This window comes from Phaenicophaeus curvirostris, chromosome 12, assembly GCF_032191515.1.
Source record: "Phaenicophaeus curvirostris isolate KB17595 chromosome 12, BPBGC_Pcur_1.0, whole genome shotgun sequence".
Classification (NCBI taxonomy): domain Eukaryota; kingdom Metazoa; phylum Chordata; class Aves; order Cuculiformes; family Cuculidae; genus Phaenicophaeus; species Phaenicophaeus curvirostris.
Window position 1 is genome coordinate 1,253,976 of NC_091403.1, and position 15,657 is coordinate 1,269,632.

At 42.0% G+C, this 15,657-nt stretch overlaps 1 protein-coding gene across 8 annotated transcripts in view; it reads left to right on the top strand.

The window, feature by feature from the left end:
* Nucleotides 1–15,657, top strand: part of TJP1 (tight junction protein 1) — a 174,326-nt gene that overhangs the window by 25,251 nt on the left and 133,418 nt on the right. For 6 of the 8 annotated variants that reach the window (XM_069866444.1, XM_069866438.1, XM_069866439.1 and 3 more), the window contains exon 3: nt 12,979–13,111. In XM_069866444.1, the coding sequence (XP_069722545.1) occupies nt 12,979–13,111 (133 nt within the window). Of the gene's footprint in view, nt 1–5,717; nt 5,900–12,978; nt 13,112–15,657 lie in introns of those variants that run through there. The other 2 variants (XM_069866446.1, XM_069866441.1) reach the window with 1 other exon arrangement.

A 15,657-nucleotide genomic window follows, 5' to 3' on the forward strand; every position in this document is an offset into this window, starting at 1 on the left:
GGACATCATCAGCTCGGTCAGGTTGCTCAGAGCCCAATCCAAGCTGACTTTGAACATTTCCTGGGATGGGGCATCTACCACCTCTCTGGGCAACTTATTCCAGCGTTTCAACATCCTCAGCAAAAAACCTTCTTCCTAATATCTAGCCTAAGCTTCTCTTTTAACTTAAAACCATTATCCCTCGTGCTATTGCTACAGGCCCTGCTGAGAAATTCTTCCCCATTTTTCTTATAAGCATCCTCTAAGTATCGAAAGACTGCAGTAAGGTCCTCTCAGAGCCCAACTCTCTCCCAGTTTCGAGAGACAGATGTTGTGGGGGTGCGTCTCAAAGACCTGAGAGAAATCCAGATCGATGACATCCATGGGTCTTCCCTTGTCCACTGATGTAGTCACTGCCTCATAGAACGCCAACAATAATAGTATATTAAATAAATTATGTCATATAACACATAATGAGAGAATAAAATATTGCTAACAACTGCTGCAGAAAACCCCCTTTAGTAAACAGGAAGATTTAGATTAAATTAAAGTGGAGATCAGTCATCTAATGTCATGTTTTAATGTCAGTGTTGTATTGTATTATCTCTGGAATACTGCCACTTTGCCAACTGGACTGCGTAATAAAAAGTTCTCAAATCACATTAAATACCACAAAAGCATAGAATACGACATGCGTATCAAGACTTTTTTTTATCAGCCACTGTAGTAAAAGTGAGCAAGGGGAACAAGAATATCCTAGGAATAAACAAAATGTTAGTTTTTCAGCAAACACAGCAGCGCAGTATTGAGAGCTATAGGGGACGAACAATGTAATGTTACGAAAAGTCTGTTCTACACAGAGTAAAACTAAAATTAAGACTATTCTAAAATGCAAATAAAAGATGCTATTTAATATACCATAAAAAAGCAACAAGTTTATTTAATATTTGCTTTAGTTCTAATACAATTTTAACAACCTAGAACTGGATGCAATCACAGGCTTAAAATGTGCCATTAAGGTCTAATCTAGCCTCCAAAGGTGCTGATGCGGCCGTTACAGCACTGATAAAGATGCCATTCATTCTAGCAAGATTATTTTTCTCTTTTTGCCAGACAGTGTAGCTTCTATGGGTTTGCTGAACAAAATAATCTACATCAGCAAAAGAGGAGTATTTTTGCTTGTTCACCACCACAGCTGTGCCAGTTAGAGGTGTAGTTTCTTTTTCCTCACATTATTGCAGAAAAACTACATTATCTGGAGTAATTTAAGCATAGCCAAGACTTTAAAAAAGTGCATTTCTGCAGCATCTCTGAAGGGTTTTTTGAGTCAGACCTAAATTTCTGCTCCTCCCATGAGCTCAGTCAAGACCGAGTGACACAGGTGAGAATTTGGAAGGGATGGCACCTGCAGGGATATGTGATGGGCTAATGATAAAGGAGAGCAAGAAAAGGTTCCGCAATCCATATTCAGGTTTACTGAAATCAAATCTAAAATTAGCAGAAGCAGATAACGCTGTAAAATCTTGCTTTGCACTGTCTGTAATCTCATGTGTATTCTAACAATACTGAGACTGAAAAAATTAGAGGCACAACTTGAAAATAGCTTTATGCCACAACTACACTCCCTTACTGCTACAGACAGAGGCTCCTAATGTAGAATTGCCTCTGTGACACCCTGTAAGCTACAGCCAGTCAGTCTCTTGCTGCTGGCAACAGGCTGTCACCCCCTGAAAACACCAAGGCCCGGGCCCAGATTAGATCACACGCCCTGGCATTAACCTTCGTCTTCTCAGGGTCCCTCCGCCTGTCTCGCAGGTTCACCGCTGTCCTAGTACAAACACCCGTCAGGAGTGGGGTTTGTGTTAACCACACATCCATTCAAGTCCAACAGTCATACACAATAACCTAACTAGTAACTGTCTGGAAGAGCAGTCTGCTCTTCGGAGCCAAGAAGCTTCTGAGGTGAAGTAAGCAGCTAAGTGACCTAAGCAAATAAAATTAAGAAATTAGTATGGTTCTGCTTGGATTTGTACTGAAAGACTATAAAACAACTATATTGACCTGATGTAATCTTACAGGAATTAAATTGTTTTTTTTTAAATGCACACAAGGCTCAAAAATATATCCGCAGCTTTCAGCTTTCTGTAGTGAAGGAGAGAGTATCTTGTCAGACGGAACGAGTTTGCACTGAGAATAGCAAATCCAGTCAGACTGTCTCTCTTGCAGGGATACTTACTGCATACACTTGGGACTCAGCTCAGCTAACAGGTCCACACAGGGCTCAGAGCTAACCGAGGGATGTCTGGATGCTTACCTTAACCTGGAAACAGCTGATTGACTTGTTAGAAATAGGCCGTTCATCTGAAAGGCAAGAAAGACAGGATCTTTTTACTTTTTCAGCTATATAAAACACAAGCGCTTAAAGTAAGATGTTCTGAAAGGCAATATATAATGGAGCAGCACTAAGAAGGAGCAGGCATGAGAGAAACAGATGTGCTGCCAATCAAAATTACAGGATAAAATTTCTTCATTGACATCTGGTTTTGTCTCTTTAATGCACATCAAGTAGCACAGGAGATGATATATAAAGTGTACAAAACAAGTTAATTTGTTAGTACCAGGTTGATATAATATAGTAATTGAAAACTACAGAGCTATATCTGGAATAGCTGTAATTCTTCTGCAAATTTTAATAGATTTAGAAATTCCTGTTGAATTAATAGGAATTGCATTATAGACTTTTAAAGAGGTTGGATAAAGGTTTGACTATACAGCCAAGGTCTGTCGTTAAGTCTTTATGCAAGGTACTGTCAGCACATTCCTTAACTCTTTTGTATTCGGATACTTGAATAAATTTATGTCCCAGCCCTGTTACTGCGGAAATGAAAAATCAGTGTTTTGGGACTCTCTATTAGGGAGTAAAAAATTCTATTTAGTTCTATTGCAAGATGAAGAACTCTAAAAGCTTATCTGCTCCTTCCAAGTTTATCAGCTTTCAAACAAACTTCATTTTCCTTGTATCCTTAGATTGTCTTATCTATGAAGTTTCTACCACTACAACCAGATTAAGACTAGATTATTCTTTCGAGAATTCATGTTTTTCTGACAGGTGTGATGTTCAAACCGACACGTGACATTCAAACTAGTACAGTCCCATCATTCTTTTAGTAAGTGTTTCCCACCATTTCAAGGTGTAAATTGTTTTAGCACGATTGCACAAGTGTAAATGAATATTTTGACTGCAATGTAGCTACCATTCCACCTATGACGGTGAGAATAAAATCTGGCCCACACGTAGTCTCTTATAACTTGTGTGGGCAACAAGTGTTTTTTCAGTCAGCTAATGATGACTAGATACACAGAAAGAGAAACCAATATATTGGTTTTACAGGATTTTAAAGGTAAAGTAAGATCTCTACGTGTTTTCCAATGGATTTTATGTTCTCTCTGTAGAGGATACAGGCTTTCCAGTTGGTATACTGCTAGCATTGCTTCAGTACAAAAATTAATTCCTCCTCCTCAACCTTCCTAATCTTTTCAAGTCACCAAAAATTAATTCTCCCTCTTTAACCCTACTAATTTTTTCAAGTTAACCATCCCTCATTGCTTGATCTCTCCGTAGGACCCCTTAACCATATCTTGAGGTGTGCAGGCTCATACTGAACATTGAGATGGCATCTGAATTTTTAAATCGTTTGTGACACAGAATTTTGGGACATTTGTATACATCTCAGGTTTCTCAGTTGACAAAGACAAGCCATCCATCTCCTTAGCTACAGTTATACAGCTATTATGTTTCTAATTAAGATCTCTTGTGCTTATAAGTAATGTATTTATATTCTCTGTTTCTGCATAACGAAGCGGCCTAGGTAAAAGGTAGCCTACTAGAGTCTTGAGATATACATTACATATAAACAAAGAAGAAAAATAATCACTGAAATATTCATCTCTGAGACATAAAGTGACAATTGCTGCTGACAATATTTTTCCTAGCTGACAGTGCCACCTGAGGACCTCAACTCTGGGTAAGTATTACACTTCCTACTATTTGCAGTACAGCATCTTAATGAAACATTGTCACTTAGCATGGATTTGGGGTTGCTGGTTGAGGAGGAGCTTGACATGAGCCGGCAATGTGTGCTCGCAGCCCAGGAGGCGAATTGTGTCCTGGGCTGCAGCGTGGGCAGCAGGGAGGGAGGGATCCTGCCCCTCGGTGCCTCTTTGGTGAGACCTCGTCCGGAGCGCTGTGTCCAGTGCTGGAATCCTCAACATAAGGAGGAGATGGAGCTGTTGGAGAGGGCCCAGAGGAGGCTGCAAAACTGATCCGAGGGCTAGAGCACCTCCTGTACGAGGACAGGCTGGGAGAGTTGGGGTTGTTCATCCTGGAGAAGAGAAGGCTCTGGGGAGACCTTAGAGCAGCTTCCAGTGCCTGAAGGGGCTACAGGAAAGCTGGGGAGGGGCTGTTTACAAAGGCTTGTGGTGATCGGATGAGGTGCGATGGGTATAAACTGGAGAGGGGCAGGTTTAAACTAGATGTAAGGAGGAATTTCTTCACAATGAGGGTGGGGAGCCCCTGGCCCAGGTTGCCCAGGAAGCTGTGGCTGCCCCATCCCTGGAGGGGCTCAAGGCCAGGCTGGATGGGCCCTGGGCAGCCTGAGCCAGTGGGAGGTGTCCCTGCCCAGGGCAGGGGTGGGACTGGATGATCTTTCAGGTCCCTTCCAACCCAAACTATTCTATGATTCTATGATTCATATCCCTTAAATAATAAAACCCTAACCGTGTCACACTAAGGGCCACCATGTGTTCTGCTCTTTGCTGAAGCACCCAGAAGGCAGGCGCCTCTCTCAACACTTTAGCTTTTAGCTTGACTTAATCTGATTTTCAAGCACACTTGAGACGCGGAAACCAGAAAAGGGGCGTGTGAAAGCTGCCCCCCACCCCTCGCAGCGGAGGGGACTCGGTGGGGAGCATCCCCTCCACTCTCCGCGCCCTTTGCCCCTCGGGGTCCCGCTCCCCATGGCGTTAGCGGGGGGGTAGGAGATGGCGGGGAGAACGTGGGGTGTCTGGGGTGCTGATGAGATTGAAGCGGGGCCAGCCAGGAGCCGGGGGGGCCGGGGGAAGGGGGAGAACTGGGGGACAAGGGGAGGGATGCTGTGGGAGATATGGGGGGACGTGAGGGGGATGCTGTGGGAGATATGGGGGGACATGAGGGGGATGCTGTGGGGAACCGGGGGGTCAATAGGGGGGATGCCGTGCGGGATATGTGGGGGATGCCCCGGGGAACCCAGGCGGGGGGTAACCGGGGAGCCGGGGGGGGCAGCGGGGGTAAGGGGTGACCGGGTAACGGGGGGCAGCGGGGCGGGAATCCCCGCTCCCAGGTAAGGGGCGGGGAGAACGGGGTGAGCGGGGGGCTCCGAGATGGCGGGGGGCAGCCCGGGGCAGCGGGGCCGAGGGCGCGATCGCGGGGAGGAGTGGAGGAGGAGGAGGAGGAGGAGGAGGAGGGGGGGGAGGAGGGGGAGGAGGGGGAGGAGAGGCCGGCGGGCCGGGGGAGGGCAGAGCGCGGCGGGAGGCGTCAGCGGGAGCGGGAGAGCGGAGGAGGAGAGCGTCAGCTGGGGGCAGAGAGAGAGGGAGTGCGGCAGCGGGAGGAGGAGAGCGAGAGAGAGAGAGAGGGAGCGCGGCAGGAGGAGGAGGAGGAGGGGAAGAAGCGCGACGCAGGGACGGCAGATGCCTGGAAATAAAAATTTGATGATTGCATGCAGCGGCTGGAGAGACTCTGTCGGTGGCGGCGGCGGGGACGAGGCAGGGACAGGGGGGGCGACGGCAAAATGAAGTATCAGAAATACCTGACCGTCTTGCAGATGGCCATAGGGGTGACCGCCTCCAACAGGGGCAGCCTCATGCCCTTAAAGAGGAAGCTGTGGTGAGTAGGCACAATCGCGGCCGCCGGCGCTGCGGGCCGGGCCGGGCGGGCGGCGGCTCCCGGGATGCGGGGCCTGCGGCTCCGGGACCGGCCCCGGGCGGGCTCCCGGCGGCCCCCGGCACCGGGAACCGCGCACCCCCGCGGCCGGCGGCCCCCCGAGGAGCGCATCCTCCTCCCCGTTCGCCTGGGTCCCCAGCCGCTGCTTCTCCCGGGCCCCCGCGCCGCCTCGCAGGTGTCCTGGGCGAGGGGAGCCGCGAGGCTGAGGGCTGAGCGAGCCGCAGGGCTGGTGCCGCTCCTCTGCCATCGCGTTTATTCCAAGCCCGCTCCCCCCGTGACCGATCCCCGGTGTTTCCGCGCTTGCCGGTTGCGTGCTCGGCTGATGTTTTTTCTGGATGGATCAACAGCCCGAGCGCTGCTGTAGCGCATCCTCCTCCCCGGGTGGGTTCGCAGCCGCTGCCTCTCCTCGCAGGTGTTTAGGGAGCACGGGGAGAGGCGAGCCTGGCAGCTTAGGAGCCGCAGAGACAGCTCTGCTCCTACACCATCATTTTTATTTCAAGCCTGCTCCCCCCTGACTTACTCCCTCTGTTTCTGCGCTTGCCGATTCTGTGCTGGACGGATTTTTTTCCGGTTGAATCAACACTGTGTTATGAAAAATGTATTAAAGTGTAACGGTGTGATGTGGGTGAGTAGGGCAGGTGGTGACCCAGCGCTCGCAGACACCAGAGAGCCCACGGCTCGCTTGGTGGGACGCGTGGCAGCACCAGGACACGCTCTAAGGACAAAACCCGTGAACTTGGGAAGCCGGGTCTGCTGCGAGGAGAACGCCGAGAACAGATTTGTACACCGAGAATGCCTTCTCTGTGACAGGAGTGTTATTTGAGGTGGTAACTGCCGTATGGTTTTCTTTCGCATGTTCCTAGGGAAGTGTCAGCGAAGGCACGCTAGGTCATTTTATTTAGAAATGGGTAGTTCACAGACAGGAACGTTTCCCTGTTGGCAGATGCAACAAAAAACCCCCCTTATGTGAGTTATAGAATGGGTTGGTTTACTTTTTAATTTTTTTTTCCACGTTATCAGCTAGTATAGACAGTGTCAAGGAAATACATCACTTGAAGAAACACTATGTGGGAGTAGTAATGACTTTGTGTCATTCATTTCAAATCTCGCTATTCATTGCCAATAATAACATGATTTGGCAAACCAGCCATCCTAACTGTAAAGTACAAAATCACATATAGTCTTAGACAAAAATATGTTGTCATGCAGAAAAGTTTTGTTACATTTAATCAGAGGGTTTTGTAGTGTATTCGGTGGTTGGATTTTGATTATGTAAGCTACATAAAGTGTATTGTACCTATTTTATTCTCCCCAAATGCCACTCCTGTCTGTGTGCGGCAGTGTATGTATTGATGTGTTTTTCCTTTTAAGAAGTTTGATTATGGGCAATTTAATGATACCAATCGTCCTGTTTCCTTTGTCTCCTTGGAAATGTTTTCTTTGCTGGCATGTTAAGTGAAGATATCTATATTTGCTTACTTAAGTGAGTATGAAAGGACCCGATCCAACTCCTACTTTATTGTCTGCAGCTGTACTTGGTCAGCTCTATATTGCCTAGTTTCGTGGTGAGATTCTGTGGTTTTTGAGCTGTAGCAAGACAATATAGTGCATCCCTTCGAATACATACTGTAAGCCTTGCATTTCATAACGTTTGTGACTTGACATCATGTTGCTGCAGTGCAATGCTGTGTGGTGATTTAGTTGAGTAAAAGTGCTGAGGAAAAGTAAGGGACCTTTTTTTAACTTTAGGGAGATATATGTGTTACTTGAACATTTGAAAGCACATCTCTGGAATATTCTTGGATAGAATTTATGCTCATGGATGAAATGCTGTTTTCTGATGCATTTAGAGAAATGCTTAAGGATAGTTTGTCATGTTTATTTTTTCTTATTTGTGCACAGTCTCTATCAAATACTGCATTAAGAAAATATGGCTATTAGAAGAGTATGTTGCTGTTACTAGAATCAATGCAATATTAGTGTCTACTTCCAACACGTGAAACAAAAGAGGAATTCAGTAATGTGTTGCTGCAAGTCTCAAAAAATACCTAAAGCAAATGTATAAACCAAGACAGCATATTATCAGAGGATGCTTTTTCTTCTGTTTCCTTATTTTTAAAAACTTAAAATATTCTGTTTAACCGATCACATTAATAAATTCTTTGATGTGTCAGTACTTACTATAAGTGAAAGCGAAGACATAATTTAATAAAAAAAGGGTTAAAATACTCATCTTTTTGTTGGTGGAGATAATCCACCTGAATCCTGCTGAAAGAAAATGAAAAAGGTAACAGCAATGTTTTATTTCTTTATGGAGCATCTGTCACTCCAATTTTCTCCCTCTTCCTCCTGCAAAATATTGTGATGCACGAAACCAGAGCTACAAATGAAAACCAAAAAGATGGGTGCCGATGTCTTGTAGTGGGTCAAGAGTAAATTTTTATAAACAAGCTGAGAACAAAACAGATGATTGCACAAAGAGAAGGAAGCTATGCCACAGGCTTGCAGTGAGACGTGGTGGAACCAGAAGCTTGCTTGAGTTTAACGTGAAGCTTGATAATTTTATGATTGTTTTTACCTGGGGCAGTAGAGTTTTGGACTTGGTGACGGAAGAAGTTGCTTGAGTCCCAAACTGCTGGTTCAGGTCCTTTCCCCTGTTTGTGCGGTGTTGTAATCTCATATATAGGAACCTAAGAAGACGAGTAGGATGTTTTTAATCGTCTTGCTGGGAGGACAGTATTCGGATACAAACCCCACCATGGTAATGCTGATAGTACAGGCAGAGCGCAGCAAGGACTAGCATTTGCTAAGGTGCTCAAGAAAAAGTAACTACTGACCTGGGAGCACTCTAAAAGAGTAAACTGACCGAAAATTTACTGAAATCACGATATGTGCAACCTGAATGCCCATATCGGGGAATGCTAAATAACATTATTAAGGGGAACTGCACCACTAGACCATAATTTGTCACACTGAATATTATGTTTCTCGGCTGCAAGGAGAAGGAGCAGGCAAACAGGACAAAAAAAAAAAAAAAAAGGAACAGGATATCCTAGCAACTCTAATAATTCTTCTCACTGAAATTCCCCTGTTTCTCAACAGCATTTGTCTCTACTTTGAAGGGCTCCCTCTGCTTTGGCTTATCCCCTGGTGCTCCCTTTGGTGCAAGGGACTGCAGAGTCATGAAATAAGGCAGAAAGCTCGGTTAGTGATAAGTTTTCATTGTGAAGAATATTGTGGAAATGGCTGAGGCTATTCCATAGTTACATTCCCTGCATCTTTTAAGACTGATTGGTATTTGTCTGAGGCAATCTAGGTTATGGAAGACAATGCAGATGCTGCGCATTACAGAAATTTAATTTTGACAGGATCCATTTCCCCTGTTTGGGGCTGTTGTTAAAAGAATATGTGATATGGAAGCCTGGATGTTAAATGATAGTTGCTTCTTGTGTAAGATATTGCACAGACACATTTGTTTTCAAGCGCGGGAGTACGCTTATTTGAAATCAATGAGGAATAATCAGCGTGTCTGGAATTAAGTACCAACCCGAAAGCTTTGTTGACTCAGAGTCTCTGTGTTCTTGGATGTGGAAGTCCAGGCTTATAATGAAGGATGCCTGTTTTATCATTAGGACCATCCCTAGGGAGAAACGTGCCATTTATGCTCTAAGTAGAGTCATATTTAGAGTAATCAAATAATGGAAAATGTCACTTCAATGCAGGAGAAGGAAAGCATCAAAGACTGAAGCTCTTGGGTGTCTCTACAGAACCATGTGGAAAAATACAGATCGCCAGAATGGATCTTTCCCAATTTTGACTACTAGTTCCTGTTAATATTTCTTTAAAATGGAGATAACAGTTTCCATTTAGCTCATTGAAAGGATTTGCTCATGTTGCAAAGTAAATAATGCCTTTTTTTTTTTTTTTTCCTGACAAAGGCAGGACGCTCTGCGTGGAACTAAAGATACTTGCAGAGGTAGAGAAGAATTTAGCTTTTCCAGCCCTGTGTTGGAGCTGGAAGGCGCACTGCTCACACTCAGCTGAGACCAGCTGACATCCTCACTTTCTGTGGTGTTAAGGAAGCCTGTCTTCCAGGGGGAGGAGATGCAACTATAGAAATTTTATAGATCTCTCAACTGAGAGCGGTGTAACTACTAGAGGCAGAAGTTTCTAACAAGTTTGGCTTCCGTGTTCTGAAACCATTTATAATAATAGTTTCCTAGAAGTACCGAGATGCCTTTTTTATAAGAAAGGCAGGCAATTTGCCTGTCTTACATGAAGCTATGAGAAGTGCAATAATTATGTCACTATTATAAGTCTTGCTGAGGCTATAAAGTTGTCAAAAACTTGTCTTCCCTGCATTAACTCAAGCACAGATTTATGCTTTCAATATTCTGATGTTGTCTTTTATAAAATTGTTCCAAAGTCTAATCACTAAACAAGAAGATAATTCTTTTAGTTCCTCAAAGATGCTCAATGTAACTGGTCTGTCTAGAAAATAACATGGCATGAGTCATTTTGACAAAATTAAGCTACAAAAAGCATGTTAGGTAATATTGAAGGTTGTTATACATAGTAATTATGTGCAAGTAGAATATAAATGTTAATAAAAACCTGTTACATTATATACATTCTATCTAGAACCTTTATGATGTATTTAAGTCCTTAGCCCCTGATCTGATGCTGCACCTTGGAAGCCCTGGTGGCTCAGTATTTGGCTAGGCTAGTGTGTTCATCAGTGGAACAGAGAGACTGAAAGTTTAAGGTTTTTTGCTTATTTTACAAACTAGAACAATAATTTAGAGTCACGATTATGTAATGTGATGGATGATCAGGAACCAGTCAAGGTCAATGAAACTGTTGTAGGAATTGTGGATGATAAATAAGGGCCTTGGGCTCCGGGTGGGATTTACAGAATGGTTCAGGTTTACTTGACTAAAACTTCCAGAAGTTAACGAATTGGGGTGCTTTAATTGAGGATTCTCGTGATGGGCTCCATTAGAAAGGTGTTACTGCTTCCAGAATATTAAATACATTCTTTGAACAGAAACAGCTTCAAACAAGGCATCTGGGATCATTCACTCCCTCCAAAAATCTTGATGCTATATTCTACTCTTTAAATCACTAGACTGCCTTGAACATCTCATTCTTAGGCTTTGATTCAAGAATACCTACCTTGAAGTAGCTGGAGAGTTGCAGGCATTTTAAAAGAGCTCTCAGGAATCTTTCTGCTTTAACCCATGAAAATCCCTCAGTACCTCTGATGCAGCCAGTGACTTAGCAAGTCACTTTTTAATTTTCTTATTAATTAAGCGATGCAAATAGAAGATAAGAGAAAGATAATCAGACGTAGTAAATTGCATGAATAATTAATGTTTTTAACTCTGAGGTTCAGATGCCAGGGCCATGGAATATTGCATTATAGTTTCAGTATCCATTTAAAAACAATAAACCCTGTTTCTCTGATTACAATGAATGCTTTGAGAAACCAAATTAGTTTAGTTCCTACAGAACTTCGATCAGCTTGATTATTTTACTTGTTTTTCTTTCACAGAAGGTTTCCCTTATTAATTTTTTTATAAAGGCTTTTTAGTATCAGAAAACATTAAAAGACTTACAACTTAATGAAATGCACATTTGTAGGTAGGGCTGTAGAATAGGTGGTTTGAACAGTAGTTGAAAATTAATAAATTCTTTAAGACATTAAAAGGAATCTGTGGGAATCCGTGGCATTATTGCAGTTTCTGTTTTTCTTCTCCCTAGCCTTCTATGAACATGCATTTGGACCTTTTATCCTGACCAGGGAGCTGTGTAAACTTAGGAGTCTCACTAATCTAACAAGTGCATCCAGCCTGTGGTTACTGTGTTTTGTGCTTTGAATTTTGTTTTTCAGGTGTTATTGTGACCTGCTCTAAGCAGGGTCCTTTTTTGGACATGCAAAAGATATCTCCACTTTTCTTTCTTTTTTTAAAAACATTTATGCATATACCAAAGCAGTTACTTCTAAGTAAGAGAACCTCAACCACATACTTGGGTATTTTTCATGAGAGTTATCTTAATGGTTACAGAGAAAAACACTGAACTGTTGTCCAAAGTCTTGGGGAAAGCAAAAAAGATGCATATTATTTCTCATTTAAGCTAGTTTTTGAAATCTCTTGTAGCTGCAGTTGAGAAATAATATGAAGCAAGTGTAAATCTGCACATTAAGAATTCCACTTTTTTTAGGTGGTTCTCAGTGAGGGTATTTTCTGGAATGCAGTTTTCCATTTGCTGATGTGGTGTCAAACTGACTGGAGACTATTTTTGCATTTTAACTAGTGACCTCAGAAACCTTAATACATTTGGTTAATCGTTAGCCCCGCTTCTACTCATTAGCAAATTCCAACAAGCTCCTTGGAATATGCATTGCTTACTCCAAACATTTTAGTTATGAGCTCCCCTTAAAAATATGTGATGAATATGTGACTACCGTGTGATTAAAGATCTTATGAAGTGTAATTCCTTGATATATTACCCCTATAACTTTAAGAGATAAATTCATTATTTATCATTCTTGATTGATAGAAGAGCTGAAGTGATATTAGTAGGCAAACTGGAAAAGGTCAGAAGCTGAACATTGCCAGGCTCCTACTGATTTCACTGCCAGCCATCAACAGGGACCACAGGCCTCAGCTTTTCACTGAGTTACAAGAGGAAAATATTCCTTTTAATTTTTAGAAGTTAAATATGTTCTTCTGTAACCTTTTTTTCCTGGTACTTCTCACTTCTGTGCAGAAGAGAGGACTACAGGATGTTTGTGACTGAATCTGCAAGCAGGGGTGGATTTGATGGGAGCTAGGTTGCTACATACTTTTGTGATCTTATTTTGGTACCTGTTTATTGAAAACTAAAGCTTTGAATGGCAATCCTTCTTTTTATAGCATGGCAATGCTTTTTCCTTCGTAAATTTTTTCACTTTAAACAAATGTATTCAGTAAAACCTTGTGTTCTTTGTCTGATATGTGGCTCTTTTTGTTTGGCAGGGTAACTCCATCTTCTGAAAATCCCAATGGTGCTACCTGTAGTGTAAGTCAGGGAAAGCCCTCTTTAAGAAGAATAAAAGGGAGAATACACAGAAGCAAAAGTCTCGATAGCATTGATTTCTGTGAATTCACCGTGAGTACCATGTCTTTTACATTTATCCTACATGATGTTGCGAGAATCTTGCTAATAAAGCGGTTGTCGCTCTTGTGTTGGGTTATCTTCATCAGAATTAGGAAAGGTGTTGTACTTAATGATGTTGTGGTTGCTGTTCCACACTGCCGATGTTAAAACCAGTGATGTTGCTTGTGTAATTAGTGATGCATAACTATTTTTTTATTCTTCAGCGACCGTTAGATATAAATTTTGATGTCAGATTTTAAGATTTCTGCCTGCATAAGATGAAGAAATCAATCGGAAATGGAGTAAACATGAAAAATGAAATATGTTTTCAAATTCTGGTTTTGTATTTAGATTTTGGAACTTGTGTTTAGAGTAAAATAGATTATTTTTTACAAAATTCAGAAAACTGTTTTGGTTGTATGTGGCTATAACAGACTACTAGAAAAAGAAATAACTGTTCCTAAAAGACGAGCGTGCTTATAGCACTAGATGCTAGTATCCCTGATGGTCTCTTACTACAGTTAAGCAGTACTGCCTTATACTTATTTCCTTCTCTTTGTTAGGGTGTAGATATGTTTGTCTTACAGTTTCAGAAAATTCAATGTGATCATGGTTTCAAAGAATTTATATAGGTGATGCTTGAGAGATTTAGCTGAATCGAGAGAGAAAACTGGAATAGTTTTTTACACAAGTTTTAATTCGGGGAGAGTTGTTTACACTTAACTAATGGAAGAAAAGAAGTTTTTGATAAGAAGGAGTATGGAACATGGGGGTAGATTTCCTGCTGTTTATACTGCTTGCAAAATAGCTGAATTAGTCCTGAAACACAGTATGTTTTCAAAAATTCTGTACTGAAAACCCACCAACAGCTACGCCTCTCCACTAACTGGGGGGAGCTTGGCCAAAATTAGTTTTATTCTGATAAATTAATATCGTGTAGTTTTGAAATACTGAAATAACATCAAAGAATATGTTAAATGACAAACTGGTTATTCAACATGGGGATGAAAGAGGTCAGCAGGAAATACGTGCTGTCTTTAAAATGAATCAATAGTGACATGGAGATACCGTCTGGTAATCTAAAGAGTAGAACCAAAATGTTCAGGTGCAAGTTAGGGAAACATCTTCATCTAAAGCAAACCCATGTCTGAACGTGTTGCATCATTCGGTGTGATGGTCTTTTACAGGTGATGCCAAGAGCATAATTAGTTTTTTTTTTTTCCTCAGGACGGTTTTGTTTCTAATTACAAAGTCTTGAGGAGCTGTTCTAGGACAAAGAGCTGCTTGTTTGCTGTTCAAGGAAATGATGAAATTAGTATGAAGGGTTTGAGATTTGTGTGTTGCGTGGTGTCCAGAGGCTTCTAACAGTGCGGGCACTGCGAAGCCGGGTCCCGTACCTGGGGAAGTGTGTGCCTGTGTTCAGCTCCACCCTGTCAGTAACTCGCACTGCCTAATTTTAAGCTGGTTTTGGTGTGTGTGCAAACTGTTGTCACAGCAGTGATATCAGTGTAATCGTTACCTTGGTGAAAGTTAAAATTTCCCTTAGGAAACAAGACTACTGGAACAATAATTTTAGGTTCTGCTATATAGGTCTTCATCTGTGTGGTCCTATTAAGGAGTTTTATCTAAATCTATCTCTACTCTTGGGGCCTTCAAAGAAAAGAGATTATAGCCAACGGTAAAAAGAATAGCTTGAATGCTGTAGAACCTTTGCAAAGAGGTTTAAGGCAGAAATAATGGGTATATCTCTATCTGTAGCATACAAATGTCTAGAGTGTGTACATGTATATGTATAAATTCACAAACGAATAGCTAAGTATTTATAATTGGGATCAGGAAAGGAAGCTCCCTCTATTCTGAGGTCTCATGTTATGGGATGATCCTAGTTTAAATAGCTAAGCACCTATATCAGTTATAAATATGCAATTTTTCACTGCTACAAAATTTAGAATCACACGAATATTTCTCGGTAGTCTATATTGTTACTTTTATGATTTTAAAATTATTACTAAAATGACCTAAAGAAATACTTGAGGAAATTAGTGTGCCTAAGTCTTTCCAGAGTGCTCCCAGAACTGAATGTTTTTCATGTTAAGCATCTTTTTCTAGTAAGAAATCTCAGGTACTGGCAGAGCGAATAAAACTGAAAATGAAAGAAGTAGTAGTGGTAGAAGTGAGAAATTCCTTTACACAGTGAAGGGGAAGAGCTTTTTAAAACTTTTTCTTTACAACTGCTCTCTGCTGCAGCTTATTCATTTTATGTACAACAAGGGTGAAAAGTTTCACATTGTGCATACTCAGATATGTGGGTAGCTTACATGCCGACAAACTGAGAGTGATCTGAGCACCAGTGAACTTCTGACTTTCTTCATCACGTATTGAGCTCCATTAATAATTCTGAATGCTACTGAATTTCACTCTAAAACAAGTAATGCCTGTGTGCATCCCAAAGTGATCTTTTTTGTAAACCTTTTGTTCTTGATCACTAAGTAAATTCTTACTGAAGACAAATGCTACCAGAAGGAAGACATTAAAAGTAAGTTATGCTTTCTTTTCTC